At 43.5% G+C, this 15,492-nt stretch overlaps 1 protein-coding gene across 4 annotated transcripts in view; it reads right to left on the bottom strand.

The window, feature by feature from the left end:
* The window catches only part of SCN10A (sodium voltage-gated channel alpha subunit 10), a 78,375-nt gene extending 63,376 nt beyond the window's left edge, over nt 1–14,999 (bottom strand). For all 4 annotated transcript variants that reach the window (XM_040965476.1, XM_040965470.1, XM_040965484.1 and 1 more), the window contains exons 1-3: nt 14,727–14,999; nt 13,392–13,510; nt 9,563–9,643 (exon numbers count right to left, since the gene is read on the bottom strand). In XM_040965476.1, coding sequence (XP_040821410.1) covers nt 9,563–9,643; nt 13,392–13,510; nt 14,727–14,999 — 473 coding nt within the window. The remainder of the gene's footprint in view (nt 1–9,562; nt 9,644–13,391; nt 13,511–14,726) is intronic.
* Between the last annotated feature and the right edge of the window lie 493 nt (nt 15,000–15,492).

The following is a 15,492-nucleotide window of genomic DNA, read 5'->3' as shown; positions in this document are numbered from 1 at the left end:
GCCAACAGATCAAGAACTCTACTAGTGGCACATCAGGCATCATTTATACAGTGTGGCAAAGGCTTTGACAATGCAAGGATAATAGTGAGCTGCACATTTAGTGCTGAGCTGGGAACAAACCCACTGAGCTTAGTGCATTGCATGGGTCCCACAGGGGAAATAATACCAACTTTGACATCTTATGACTCAAAATAGCTCTGTGTGACCCTCAGACCTAATGGCCAGCAGGTTCCACCAAGAGCAGCACCACCAAGAATCTAGTTATTTAGGACACTTTGTGTCTTCCTAATCCTGGAAACTGCTCAAACTAGAAGTGAAAGAAAGGTTGTATGGAAAAAAGAGCAGCCACAGCACTGGATAACAGGAGATGAAGACTGGTGAGCCAGGAGCTGAGGCTACAGAGACCATGGTGGAAGGCTAACACAAGAGCCCAGGTCTGAAACTTGCTTGAGTGAGTGGCATATGACTGCAAACAAAAAACCGTGTACCAACCGCAATAAGTAAAATTGAATTGTACACCTGTGGGTGACACAGCTTAGAAACCTGCCCTAAGGAGAAGAATCTGATAACCAGAAGTACAATGACCAAGAGCAAAAAAAGAGACAGAGCACAATAAATATTACTAAAGACTCCCCTGAAAAGAAGCAAAACTCTTTATCAACCTCGGAGTTAACCAAGGAAATGGGGGATATAGAATTCAGAAAACTCATTGTAAAGCTTCTTATCAACAATGAGAAGAACATACAGGCATTGAAGGAATTTAAGGAATATGTCACACAGGAAATAACAACACTGAAACAAAACCAAGCTGAATTATTGGAAATGAAGGACTCAATAGAGCAAGCTAAAAATTCAGTGAAAAGTCTCAATAATGGAATGAGTGAAGCAGAAGAAAGAATCTCAGAACTGGAAGATATTTATTGTTACCATGGAGAAGATATTTCTTGTTACAAAGCTGGAAGCAGAACTGGATCAGCTAAAAAAAGTATGTAATAATTAAAATACACTATTAAAAGGTTAAATATAAGAATTATGGGAGTTCTAGAAGGCACAGAAAAAGAAACTTGGTTTAAAGATGTATTTAATGAAATAATGAAAGGAAAATTTTCCTAATCTAGACAAAGAACTGGGAAACAACATCCAGGAGGGGCACAAACTCCCAACAGGCTTGATCAAAAGCGATCTTCATCACCACTCATGATAATCAAGTTCTCTTAAATTGAACATAAGGAAAAGATCCTTAAATGTACATGTGAAAAAACCAATTGACCTATAGAGAATGGCAACTAAATTCACAGCTGGTCACTTACAGGAAACCCAACAGGGCAGAAGAGAATAGAGCAACATATTCCAGATTCCAAAAGGAAAAATTGTCATCCCAGAATTATGTACCAGTAAAGATTTCCTTTGTCCTTGAAAATGAAATAAAATTCTTCCACAGTAAAGAAAAGCTCAAAGAACACACCTTTTCCAAAGCTGCCCTACAAACGATACTTACAGATGTTCTCTTGACAGAGAGAAAGAATAGTACCCACTAAAACCAAAAGCAAATGTGAAGAATATCCCAGTAAAATGACAACAGAAGACTATATCAATTAACAACCCATGGATAAAGTGATGGGACCAAATTGCCACCTATTTATATTAACCTTGAATGTAAATGGCTTAAATGCATCAATCAGAAGTCATTGATAAGCAGACTGGATTAATAAAACAAAATCCATCTATCTGTTGCCTAACAGGAGACACATCTCACCAACAAAGATCAGCAGAAACCATATCTCACAGATTTTGGTGTTTTTGTTTGTTTGTTTGCTTGTTGCTTCAAAATAACTTTATTTTTTCACTAATTTCTTCCCTGACTCATAGGTCATACAGAAGCATCATTCTCTTCAAGAAGTTTCTTGAGTTTCTTTTTCATTTCTTCAGCGACATATTAGTCATTCAGTGGCATGTTTTTTTACCTTCATGGCATTATAAGTTTCATTTTTTGTTCCTTTTGATTTTGTTTAGTAGCTTTTTCTTTAAAGGAGTATATAGTAACTGTGTAGGTTTTTCATCTTGGGCCTGGTACGGTAGCCTAGTGGCTAAACTTCTTGCCCAATCCTGGCAGCCCTGCTTCTCATCCAGCTCCTTGTTTATGGTCTGGGAAAGCAGTCAAGGATGGCCCAAAGTCTTGGGACCCTGTACCCATGTGGGAGACCCAGAAGAGGCTCTGGGCTCCTCCCTTTGGATCGGCACAGTTCCAGGAGTTGCAGCCACTTGGGGAGTCAGTCATCACATGAAATATCGTCGTTTCTGTCTCTCCTCCTCTCTGTACACCTGACTTTCCAATAAGAATAAAGTAAATCTTTTAAAAAAATTATTCATCTTGTTTAAGGATTTTAACATGAAGTGGTGTTGGATTTTATCAAATGCCTTCTTTGCATCTATTAGATGATCATATGGTTTTCATTTTTCAATTTGTTGATATCACATTTATTGGTTTGTGAATGCTGAACCACCCCTGCATGCCCACCTGGTCCAGGTGAATGATCTGCCTGATGTACTGTTGGATCCCGTTGGCTAGTATTTTGCTGAGGATCTTTGCATTTATGTACATCAATAATATCGGTCTGTAGTTCTCTTTTTCTGTTGTTTCTCTGGCTTTGGTATTACGGTGATATTGGCTTCATAGAAAGAATTTGAAAGGATTGCCTCCATTTCTATCATTTATTATTTTTTTTAAAGATTTATTTTTATTATTATTTTTTTCATTGGAAAGGCGGATATACAGAGAGGAGAGACAGAGAGGAAGATCTTCCGTCCGATGATTCACTCCCTAAGTGAGCGCAACGGGCCGATGCTATGCCGATCCGAAGCCAGGAGCCTCTTCCGGGTCTCCCACGCGGGTGCAGGTTCCCAAAGCTTTGGACCGTCCTCGACTGCCTTCCCAGGCTACAGGCAGGGAGCTGGAAGGGAAGCGGGGCTGCCAGGATTAGAACCGGTGCCCATATGGGATCCCGGGCGTGCAAGGCGAGGACCTTTAACTACTTGCGCCACCGCGCGGGGCCCCATTTCTATCATTTAGAAAAGCTTGTGGAGAGTTTGGGTAAGTTCCTCTTGGAACATTTGGTACAATTCAGCAGAGAAGTTATCTGTTCCAGGGCTTTTTTTTTTTTTTTTTTGGTTGGGAGGGCTTTAATTACTGATTCCATCTCAGTCCATGTTATAGTGCGATTTGGATTTTAGTTGCTTCATGATTCAAAGCAATATACGAAAAACCCAACACCACTATCACACTAAATGTGGAAATATTGGAAACTTTTCTGCTAAGATCTGGAATTAGACGAGAATGTCCACTCTTGCCATTACTCTTCAATAAAGTATTGGAAGTCCTTGCCAGAGCTATTAGGCAAGAAAAAGAAATTAAACGAATTCAAACAGGAAACAAGGAATTGAAATTATCCCTATTTGCAGATGACATGATTCTCTACTTAGCAGAACCAAAGACTCAGTGAAGTGACTTTTGGAACTCATAGAATACTTTGGCAGGGTAGCAGGATACAAAGTTAATGAACACAAATCGATGGCGCTAGTGTATGTAAATAATTCCATGGCTGAGAAAGAAAGTCCCCTAAAAGTAGCAGAGAAGAATCTTAAATACCTAGGAATTAGACTCACTAAATATGTGGAAGACCTCTATGATGAAAACTAGAAAACATTAAAAAAAGAAATAGAAAAATGGAAAAACTTACCATGTTCCTGGATTGGCAGGATCAACATTACCAAAATGTCCATATTTCCAAAAGTAATATACAGATTCGTTATGATCCCAATCAAAATCCCAACAACATTCTTTTCAGAAATAGAAAAGAAGATACAGAAGTTCATCTGAAAACACAAGAGACTATGAATAGCCAAAGCTATCCGAAGAATAAAAACCAAGCTGGAGGAATCACAATTCCAGACCTCAAGACATACTACCGACCAGTGATCACCAAAACAGTCTGGTACTGGTACAGAAACAGAGCAGATCAATGGGACAGAATAGAAACCCAGGAAGGGAGCATGCACATGTATAGCCAACTAATTAAATTAAATTAAATTAAATTAAACTGAAAACAATCTGTGGGAAAAGCCTGGTCTCTTCAACAAATGCTGTTGGGACAACTGGATAGCAGGACCAGCATCTATCACATCATGCAAAAATCAGCTCTAAATGGAACTAGGACCTAAATCTACACCCAGAAAGCACTGAAGTATTAAAGGAAAACATAGGAAGCACTCTCCAAGATACAGGGATGGGGAAAAACTTCTTGGAAAAGACACCAAAAGCATAGGCAGTCAAAACCAAAATGAACAAATGGGCTACATTAAACTGAAAAGCTTCTGTATAGCAAAGGAAACAACAAAGTGAAGAACAACCAATGGAATGGGAGAAATTTTTTTGCATACTACACAAGTGAAAGGCGACTAATATCCAGGATTTACAAAGAGCTTCAGGAACCAGGGACAGCAATAAAAACAGACCTGTGAAGAAATGGGTAAAGGAGATGAACAGACATTTTTCAAAAGAACGAATTGAAATAGCTAACAGACATTTTCCAAAAGATGTTCAGACTCCCTAGCTGTCAGGGAGATTCAAATGAAACCCACATTGAGGTTCCAACTCCAGTGAAGTTGGCTTACATTCAGAACTCTACTAACAACACCTGCTGGTGTGCTTGTGTGGAGAAAGGTGCCCTCCTTTACTGCTGGTGGAAGTATAGGTTAGTACAACCACTACTGAAATCAGTATGGAGAAAGCTTAGAGAACTCCAAACAAACCTGCCACATGAACCTGCTGTCCCACTGCCAGGAATGCATCCACAGGAAATGAAAACTGCCTATGAGAAAGGGATCTGTAATCACACATCTAGAGCAGCAGAATCTACAATAGCAAAAAACATGGAACCAACCAACCCAGGTGCCCACCCAAATAGGAGTGGTTAAAGGAACTGTGGTGCATCTATTCCACAGAATGCTGCTCAGCCATTAAAAATAATGAAATTATACCATTTGCAACCAGATGGTCCCAACTAGAAACCATTATGCTCAGTGAAATAAGCCAATCCCCAAAGGACAAATATCATGTTTTCTCTGATATAAGGCAGCTTTCACGCAAATTGTAAAATCATTAACCCTTTCCATTTTGTTTTTGCTGCAACCCATGGGTTTTGATATATTTGTTTTTATATTCATTTCTTCCAAATAGCTTCTTTTGTCAACTTCTCCACTGACTTGTAGATCCCACAGTAACATCACTTTACCCAAGAAGCTTTGGTGTTTTCTTTTTCATTTCTTTATTGATCTTAATTGTACCATAAAATTCAAAATTAAAAAAAGGAAAAAAAGATTTATTCATCTCTCCTGGAAAGTCAGATTTAGAGAGAAGGAGTTACAGAGAGGAAGACCCTCCATCCCCTGGTTCATTCCCCAAGTGACTGCAACGGCCAGAGCTGAGCTGATCCAAAGCCAGGAGCCTCCTCCAGGTCGCCCACTTGGGTGCAGGATCTCAAGGTTCTGGCCATACTCTACTGCCTTCACAAGCCACAAGCAGAGATCACTAGGGAAGTGGAGCAGCCAGAACATGAACCAGAGCCCACGCGGGATCCTGGAGCATTCAAGGCAAGGACTTCAGCCACTAGGCTACCATACCAGGCCCTGTAAAGCTTTTCTTAAGAATGTATTATTCAAAATTCAAGTGTACTTAAAGCATAAGTTAGTGGTGAAATTAGTGCTGTTTATCAGTCATATGGCTTTCATCACAAGATACCATGGCAAGGTGACTAGGACAGATATTTATTTGTGCAGACTTTTGGATGTATGTCTGTGATCAGAGGACCTGCAGGGCCCGGGACTTACAACGTGCTTTTCCTGCCATGTTGATGGCTATATCTCCCTGTGTTCTCAATCATCCAGGAAAGAACTCTGGTGTCTTTTCCCCTTCAAAGGGCACCAGTCCTGTGGGCCAGGGACTTCACTCTCATGATCTCATTCAACTTCACTCAAGTGCTTCAACATCCTATAGGTGCTTTCTGGAGACACAATTCATTCTTTAATAGTGTATGTGAAACTGTGCATGTCACAAAATGGGATGCTAGGAGCACTTACCAGCCCCTTTCTAACAAAATCTCCTCTTTCTTGGAGTTGGCTCTTTTCCTAATTTCTGTCACTTTTCTTGTCTTCATATATATATATTTTTCTTAATGTGCATCTATGGGGTGATTTGAATGTGTTCCTAAAAAAATCCATGTGTTGGAGATTTAATCTGCTAATTTCTGTTATGAGTTTGGAGGTGAGGCCTTGGGCAGGTGACTAAGATTCCATGAGGTCATGATGCTGAGGCCCATGATGGCGCTTCTTCACTAGAAGAAGGCGAGAGACCTGAGCCAGCACAGCTGCTCTGTCTTGCACATCATGATGCGGCAATGAGACCCTCACCAGAGGCTGGGGAGACGCTGGTGCCATGCTTCTGGGCTTCTGAGCCTCCAGAACCAGCAGCTAAATGCTCTCCCTTTATCAATTATCAAGTTTCTCATAGTAAGAAGCCTGAAACATTACAGCTTTACTCGATTTTAAATTTTGAATGGAATGGTCCTTGTGCAATCCCTTGCGTCTGGTCTTTGTTGTTGTTAAGAATTGACCTTTTTCTTGCGCAGAGCTATAGTTGACTCCTCCCATTGCTGAACATTATCCCACTTTAGAATAGAACAGGAATGTCCAACGTGCTCCAGACCTATGAAGATTTGGGTTGTTTTCAGGATTGGATTCGTATCCACATTGATCGTGCTCCTCCTTGTATGTGTAGTCTGGGGCCACACGCACATATTCCTGTCAAGTGTAGGTGTGCAAGATCACTAGAGAACTAGAGAAGCACAGAGTATGAGCTGTCACTCTTACTGGATCATGTCCATCGCTTTCCAAACATTTCTGCATTCATACACACATCTAGTGGTGCGTGAGTTTTGCTTGCTGTTTCTGGATACGTGGCACTAGTGCCCACCCGCCCCCCCCCCCACTAGAGTGAGAGAAGGAGAAAATTTCCCAGTCTGAGCCTGATTTGCTTCTTCTGGATTAAAATAGTTAAGAATACTTGGTTGTGCTTCCTGGCTGTTTGGATTTTGACTTTTGTGACTCCCTCCCATTTGATGGTAGAGATTCTGATTCTTATCCACCTTTAAGAGCTATGCCTTACAGGTGTCTCCAGTTTCTTGAGCTTGTCCTTTGAGGAGCAGAAGTCCTCAAATTTAGTATCCTAAAATGTGCCTGTCTTTTCCCCTATGATTCTTGTGTCACATGTAGTAAAGCTTTTTCTATCCTGAAATTTAGCTTTGCTTTTTTTCCGTCTAAGGAAAACCAGCTGTTAGTAGCTGGAATTGATTCCTGAGTGTGGTGCCAAGTTGGATACGATAAAATTTCCCCACTGACATTCCTACTTCTCCAGCACTGCTTGCTGAAGTGGGTTTCTCCTCTCTCCCTCTGGGGCCATTGTCACCACAGATGAGATGTCTGCCCCTGCTCTGGGCTGTCTTGGGCTGTTAGAACAATGGCGCACTCCTTCAGTGCTTGGAGCTTCAGAGCAAATCACAACATCTAGAACAGTGACTTCTCCCACCTCTTTCTCTCCTCAAAAATGTCTTGAGTGTAATTTGCTCTTTGCATTCTCATTTACATTTTGGAACCAGTTTGTCAAGTAATACAATGAAAGCCTGTTGAGATATGGGTTGGAAATTACATAAAATTTATTAGCCATCTGGAGAAGTTTTTACAATATTGAGGCTTTGGTTGCAAGAACATAACGTTATCACCCCATTTATTGCAGATTCTAACAATTTTACTCAATACCTTCTATAATTATGTTTATAGAGATCTTAGTTATATTTCAATAATTTCATTGCTAGATACTTGATATCTTTAAGTGCTAGCATAATATTATAAGTGGCAGCAGTGATATTTTTGAAAAAAATCCTATTTGGGGCCTGGCGCGGTGGCGCAAGTGGTTAAAGGTCCTCGCCTTGCATGCCCGGGATCCCATATGGGCGCCGGTTCTAATCCCGGCAGCCCCGCTTCCCTTCCAGCTCCCTGCCTGTGGCCCGGGAAAGCAGTCGAGGACGGCCCAAGGCTTTGGGACCCTGCACCCACGTGGGAGACCCGGAAGAGGCTCCTGGCTTCGGACTGGCATAGTATCGGCCCGTTGCGCTCACTTGGGGAGTGAATCATCGGACGGAAGATCTTCCTCTCTGTCTCTCCTCTCTGTATATCTGCCTTTCCAATAAAAAATAATAAAAATAAATCTTTAAAAAAATCCTATTTGCTGATGCTAGATATGCAATTGATATATATATATATATATATATTAATCTCCACCAAAACACCTTGCCATACTCTCACTAATTCTAATAGCTTATCTTTAGAGTCTGTTGGATATTTTATGTCCTCAAGATTATTAGTTGTAAATTAGAGCACCTTTTTACCTTTTCTTATATTTATACCTTTTAATCTTGTCCCTGTGGCCTTAATTATAAAGGTGAACTGATGAGAATAGATATCATTTTTCCCCTTTTGTTCTTAAAGGGAAGAGTTTCCAAGCTCATAGCTCAGTAGGATGTTTGCTACTTTTTAAAGAATGAATGCCTTTCGTCAGACTGACGTGTTTCATGTCTAGCCCCACTTTTAAAAGATATTGAAATCAAAAGTGAAAATTGAACTTTATCAAATAATTTTCAGCATTGATTTAAGAGAATCACATGATTTCCCCCTTTAACTTGTTAATAGAAAGAGAACATTTTTTTTTCTGCTGTGAGGTGTCATCTGTCACAGGTGTCAAAAATATAGTTGGAAAAAGACAGAATTTTACACTTTCATGCCAGAAGTTTTTTTCTGGGCATTTTGGAAAATTGTGTTATTCTGCATCTAGAGAGGGTCTGTCCTCCAACCCAGGCACGTGGAATAACCTAAGGAGATTTGAAATCTGAGAATTGTGGTAATAAGAGTAACTTTGCTTGTGGCTAATTTTACTGTGGGTAATTTTTGGACCATTGTTCATAGCTGTGTCTCTATTTTGCTCTGTTGCTCCTTCAGAGTAGATCTTCCTTAAACTTCACTCATGTGTAGAGTGAGTGAGTGTGTGTGTGTGTGTGTGTGTGTTTGCGCATGTGCTGTGGTACTGAGGAGAATACTATGCCTATACCACCCAGACCAAAGAACTCAAACTTTCTAGGGTTGAACTCACACACCAGTATTAAAAAAACAAAGAAAACCAAAAAAAAAAAAAAAAACAAAAAAAAAAGTGTCCCCAGGAAATTGCAATGTGCTGTTGAAAAAGCTGCAAAACGCTCAGAAATACTAATCTATCTCCCACTGGATCTAAAACTTCAACGTGTGTGTTTAACAGTTACCAAAGTGCACATCCTTACAAAGTGAAATAGCAAGATTCAGCAGGGTGCAGATGAGATCTGGGAGGATAAATAAAAGGCCAGCAGGTGAAGGAAGAGGACAGAAACAAAGACAGAGGCGCAAGGACAGCAAATCTACTCACTCAATTTTGTCCGAAGATTCGCTTTGGGTCATGTACACGCAATTGACCACAATAGTGACTGTAATAAACAAGCTGAACCATCTGAGAGGCACAGGTTAAGGAAAAGCTGAAAGTCCAGATCTCTCCGGCCTTAAGTAGGATCGTCTAGATGTTGAGAGATTAAAGTGGTGCTCGGAGAGAGAATATTCTCACTCATTAACACTCTGTGAGCACCACCGGGGTTGGGCACTTTGTACCAACTGTTTTCTAGTTGGGGTATGATGCTCTACAAAGGGGAATTGGGAAATGGGCCGCTGGGGCTGAAGTAATTTTCCCAAGATCTTACATCTGGTTCAGCCTGGTGCTGAGAGGAGGACTCAGATCTCTTTTATACCAGATTCCTAGGAAAATAGAATACCTTCTCCAAAATTTCCTTCTGCCCCAATGCATCCATCTCACTGTGCAATGTGGGTTGTCATTTCAGCTGGCACACCGCTCCTCTGTTCTAACAAAGAGAAGCTAGGTAGTTAGAGACACATGGAAGAGTGGCTCATGGGAATGACTAGTTCAATAGCTTGAGGTCAAAGACACTGGGGGAATGGGCCTTAGGACTGGTGGAGGCAGGCACAGAGCAGTGCCTGCAATGCTGGCTGTGGAGGAAAATATGGATCAGGCTGGCATGGAGATTCCTGAAGAGCCAATGAGGAGGCAGGAGCAGGGGACAGGCTGAGGCATTATCAGAAGGGAAAGGAGCGTGAGTGGAAGGGTCACCGGGGTTGGGAGAAGCACAGGTGGATACCACTCTTCACTTGGCCACTTGTCCTCTGGCCAAGCTGGGCTCCTGGCAATGCTTCCTAAGGAAAAACAAAGCCTCTGCTTGTGCTCCAGCCACAGACCACACACAGCCCTCGTCTCTGTCCTGACCTCCGTGGGGGCCAAAGAGTGTGCATGGTTCTTTCAGGCCTCTGCAAATGCCTCCAGGGAGCATTGTTTCGTGGTTGCTTGGGAACACATGCACTCTGAAAAGGGATCTGCTGTTTGCATCAGGAAATGTGTTCACACAGGGAGAAGCATCTACCCAAGCAGTCAAAAGCCTACTGCTAATTCTATATAGGCCTTCGAAGTTCTATGCTGTCTTACGTGTAGTGCTACTTACAGAACACATCAAAAGTCACTGCAATAATCACTCAGGGGGAAACAGTTGTACTTGCTCTCTGAAAATTCTCTATTGCAAATAGGTGCCTTTGAATGATCAAACCTGTCAGTTTCCAACATGTACTTGCTACCCAGCTGCAGCTCCAGCAAGGAATTATTTACTCATCGAGTCTCATATTAAAGAATATTCACTGGCCTCTTGCTTCTTTTAAAAGGATATTATCCCTAATTAGCTGTTTCTTACTTATCTGGATGTAATTCAACCAGGATCCACAGAAAGCTGGTTTGCCAGTTCTCTTTATTGTTAATATCTGGGTAATGGTATACATATTTTTTAGAAAGCAGTAACTGTCCTAGAAGAGGTGGCACATTGAGAGAATAATTACCCTAACTCATTTCCATTCATGATCAATTTCCTCTTCATAGTCATTGCTTTTAACAGGATATAGCCTGGACCTCCTAACCAGCCCCGTGATGTTGCACAGTTGACTGATGCATTGAGGGTCAGTTTCATTATCTGTGAAATGGGATGTATACCCTGTATCAGCACTGACACTTAGCAAATATTTCGCCAATGAGAGGCTGGTATTGTCACTAAGTATCCTCCCATATAGTCTGGAAACCCAGGAGTCAAATCAGAAAATGTAGCTCCTCCTGGTGAGCCATAAAGGCAGAAAAAGCACAATACAATCTGAGTAAGCAATGTGGCTGGTCCAGTAGTAACTGTCCAAGAACTCAACAAGCCACTCCAGAGGGCACAGGCTGGGGAGAGCGCCTGCCAAGAGAGGCTGGCAAAGAGGGCAATCTTGCGTGTACACCTCAACCCCTGGAAGCCAGAGCTGAATTTGTCAGTAGGAACTTCCAGTGTGGTCATTCACCAGGGAAGAACCTTAGAAGCTAAGCCCTAGTTCTTTTCTTTCCCAAATACCCCAGCTGGCCTTGAAAAAAACAACTGCAGTAGGATTTGTTGCTACCTCACACAATTAATGCAACATAGACATTTATTCACATATCATTACATTCCTCTACAGCAGAAACCCAGATCTCCTTGCATTCTAACCTGCTAGCAGTTTTTGGAGTAAGCTGGGATGATGGCAGAGCTTGGAGCCCAATGAGACCCTAATAGAGCAGTCTGCTTGCCTGCTGTGGTCTGTTCTGGTTGCTCTGTGGAGGCCTCTGTCTTTGGCCCAGTAAGCAGTGCCTCTCCAGCTCAACTTGGGCCTCCTGTCTTATCCGGGGCAGGAAGCGTGCCTGTTAGAGGAACTGTGAGCACTCCCTTGCTAGGCTGTGTCTTCTGCTGGTGAGCACAAGAACCAGGGCTGGGGGTGGGCCAAGATAGACCAGGCACAAGTGAGGACTGGGTTTGGGGGCAGGGTGGGCTCACCTAAGCTGCAGCACCCATGGGTGTGTGCAACAGCCGGATGGGATATGGGCTGGGTTGGTCTGGACTACAGCAGAGGCCGGCACGTGCTAAAAGCAGGGCTGGAATTGCACCTGGAGCTTGGCTTGGTGGAAGTTATTGAGGTTGCCCCGACTAAGCTGCAGCACCCTCCAGCACCCTCCAGACTGTGTCTGGGGCTGGCTGGCCTGGGCTGGGTTGTGGTACCTGTTAGTTCATCTGAGGCAGAACTAACCAGTCAGTTGCATCCACGGGTATGTGCATCAGCTGGTACAGGTGACAGACAGCACCTGATCTTGCACTGGGCTGACACACGTAAGAGTCAAGTCAGAGGTCACAGCAGACGAGGTTTCTTAGGGGATTCCCCAGCTGGATGGCTGGACTCAGACCCTGGCCACAGGGAAAATCACAGAATGTGTAGTCTGACCTTGGAGTGATTTATGGGGAGTGGGCCTCCCTCAGTTGCTAATGCCTGCACAGTGGACAACATGCCCAAATGCATACATGGGACCAGCAGGGAACAACGACTGCCTCATCAGAGGATGAAGAGCAAATAGGTTGCACAATTCTCCTGGCCAAGCTTTCAGCATATTCCTGGATCTGTGGATGCACTAAGGTGAACCTCGTCAATCAGTAGACCCTGGAAAGATTTTTTTCAGCTCTGCAGCAATGAAACCAACAAATTCTCAGAGCTATCAAAACCACTCAGGTAACATCCCCAGAGCACTCTTCCCTACATCCGGGTCATTTAGGTGTCATCAAATGACCGTCCCCCATCCCCAGGGTGCTAATATAGTTTGACAGAAAGGAGCAGTCTTCTTCCCTTCCTCCCCATGGGCAAAAGAGAGGAAAAAAATGACTGTCCCCCTTACCCCAGGTGCTAATGTTGTTTGAGAATAAGACACAGCACTCATCTCCTACCCATGGACAAAGAAAAAAGTTGCAACATTTCTCCGACCTACTTTCTTCCATACCTGACCCTCCCTGCCCTAATCAGAGGTCCACATGGGTGTGTACCTCTCTCAATCATGTAAACTATTAAAAAGAAAATAAAAAATTAAAAAGAGGACTTTTCTCCATGTCCATAACTGTGTCCGAGTCCAAAATGGACCTAACTTGCAGGAGACACCAACTCTTCCTATGCATCTGGGACAGCCTTGGGGATGTTGGACACATCGAGTTCACAGACAGCTTTTGTATTCTGGAAGCTTCCATCACTGACCTCTGAGGGGAGTGCTGGGTGCGGTGGGCCAGGCTGACACCAACATGCGCAACAAGCAAGTGAGCAAAGGATACGAGTGGACAGACAGTTTGATGGCCATCCTTCTGATCAGGTTGAAGGGGCTGAACAGCCACAGGGCCCGAGTGGCACTGAAGCGGGAGATGGTCCTTCCTTTGTTCAGCACCATAAATGTCTACAATGAAGCAAAAAAACAAAACAAAACAAAACAACAAAAAAGACAGGACATCAGCCTTCAGGGCCAAACAGGAATGCTTACGCAGCCAGGCTTTGGGGACCATGGAAATACACAGTGTTGTAAGGGAATTCTGTGTTGCATCGGCTCTGCCCCAGCACCATTCAGGTCTCTGGCTGACTGTGCACTGGGCAGGTTCCTTGGCAGTGCTTGCAGGACAAGAGGCAGACAGCAAGCTTGGGAAGATGCACCCCACCCAGTGGAGGAGTCCTGGGATGCTTCTTCCTTCTAATTCTGTTCTGTTTTCATCCTTTGAGCACTGAGGAGGGTGGAGGCTCTCGGCAGGAAAGAGAAGAGAGACAAAACATCCCAGTGTCTTTTTAAATTTTCTCTACAAAACGCAGTTATGACGTCGCAATGCTGCCCCTCCCAACTTCCAGATTTGAGTCCTCCACTGGGTGGTTGTGTGTGACTTTTAAGGCTGACTGCACACAGCCTGACAGTCAAGGACAGCTCTTATGAAAGCAAGGGGGTTTCAAACTTTAGATTTTGTTTTTAAAAAAGTGTTACAACAATCACTGACAATATCAAGGGGCTTTTGTTTGTGTCTGCACCTTTTGGTTTGGTGTGTGTGACGTGAGAAATTTAAAACTGAAGATATTTATTATGCAGGCATGTGCAGGTCACCTTGCAGCAGTCGTTAGAGGAGGAACTTACCCTCAGATTGGTGGCCTCCGTGTGCACTGTTGAATGCTCTCCATAGAATGGGAGTTAAAAAGACAGATGGCCTCAGAATGGGAGTATGAACTTATTTTGACCTCATGAACCCACTACAAGTTTTGCAAACTCCTGGGTCATTCCTCATTGAGGACCACTGGCCTTCTATTTCTGCTCTCTCTTGCCCACATCCTGTGAGACTCCAGTGCTCTGTTTGCCACCTGCTACAACAGCTAACACCTCCAGAGACCCCAGCTAGAGCTCATGCAGGGAGATAGCCAGTTTTTCCTGAAATTCTGCAGCTCTTGTCTACTTTTGTGAATTTGGGTTTTAACTAGCTTGTCTTACAAATGTCATTTGGGAGTCTAAAGGAGTATCCGAGTGAGAAGATCTGTTTTAAGGTGACTGACTGAGTCTCTAGCAGGCTGCCACATCCTCCCGGGCTCAGGGGAACACCTCCTAGAGCCCAGGGGCCCGCATTCCTGCTTGTCACTCTTACCCGGTGTGTGCTGTAGAAGGGGTCCAGGTCCTCCAGTGGCTCCCCGATCAACTCTGCAGGGAGCTCGCCATAGAACTTAGGCAGCTGGTTACAGGCCTTCAGGTCTAGCTGAGGCCGGAGCTTCTCTTCTTCTTGGTCCTTCTGCTTCCTGTGCTTGTCTCGGACTTTCTTTGCTGCCTTCTTAGAGGTGATTTGCTTCTCAATCTCTGCCAGTGATGCTGGAGTGAACCGACGGAAGTTGGTGGTTTCCAGGGACCCAAAGGGGAATTCCATCTTCTCATTCTTCTCCAGGGGGAGTGTATACCCTTAGAAGAGTGGACAGACCAGAGAGAGGCAACATCTTGCCCTCCAAACCTCTCCTTCCCCTGCAACTACCACCCTCCCAGTCCTAGAGCGGTTTCTACTCTACAGCTGATCATCTCCAGATCCTTCTGAGGATCCCACCCCTTGCAGTGCTCATCCCTTCCTATTCCAGGCAGCCTGGGCATGAGTCTTTGCACTCCTAAACCATGAGATTTTCACTGCTCTGTGTAGGTCATCTAGAGTCTCTGAACTCTATTCTGCCCTACTGACCCCCTCTCCTGCTTGCCAGAACCACTCCAGGCACTTTCCAAGTTCATCAAAGACTCCCACTTGCCATTTATCCTATCAGACTTTTCATCCTACTTTCTGACCATGATCTTTTATTTATTCACCTTTGCAATGTCTCCACCTCTCTCTGAACTTCATTCCAACCTCCTGATTACTTCCTCTTTGGCAGAACACT

The sequence above is a fragment of the Ochotona curzoniae genome, unplaced genomic scaffold (genome assembly GCF_017591425.1).
Source record: "Ochotona curzoniae isolate NIBS_2020 unplaced genomic scaffold, NIBS_Ocur_1.0 contig_1302, whole genome shotgun sequence".
In the NCBI taxonomy this organism is placed as follows: domain Eukaryota; kingdom Metazoa; phylum Chordata; class Mammalia; order Lagomorpha; family Ochotonidae; genus Ochotona; species Ochotona curzoniae.
Note: the sequence above shows the minus strand (reverse complement) of the source record. Positions and strands in the feature narration are given on the sequence as shown.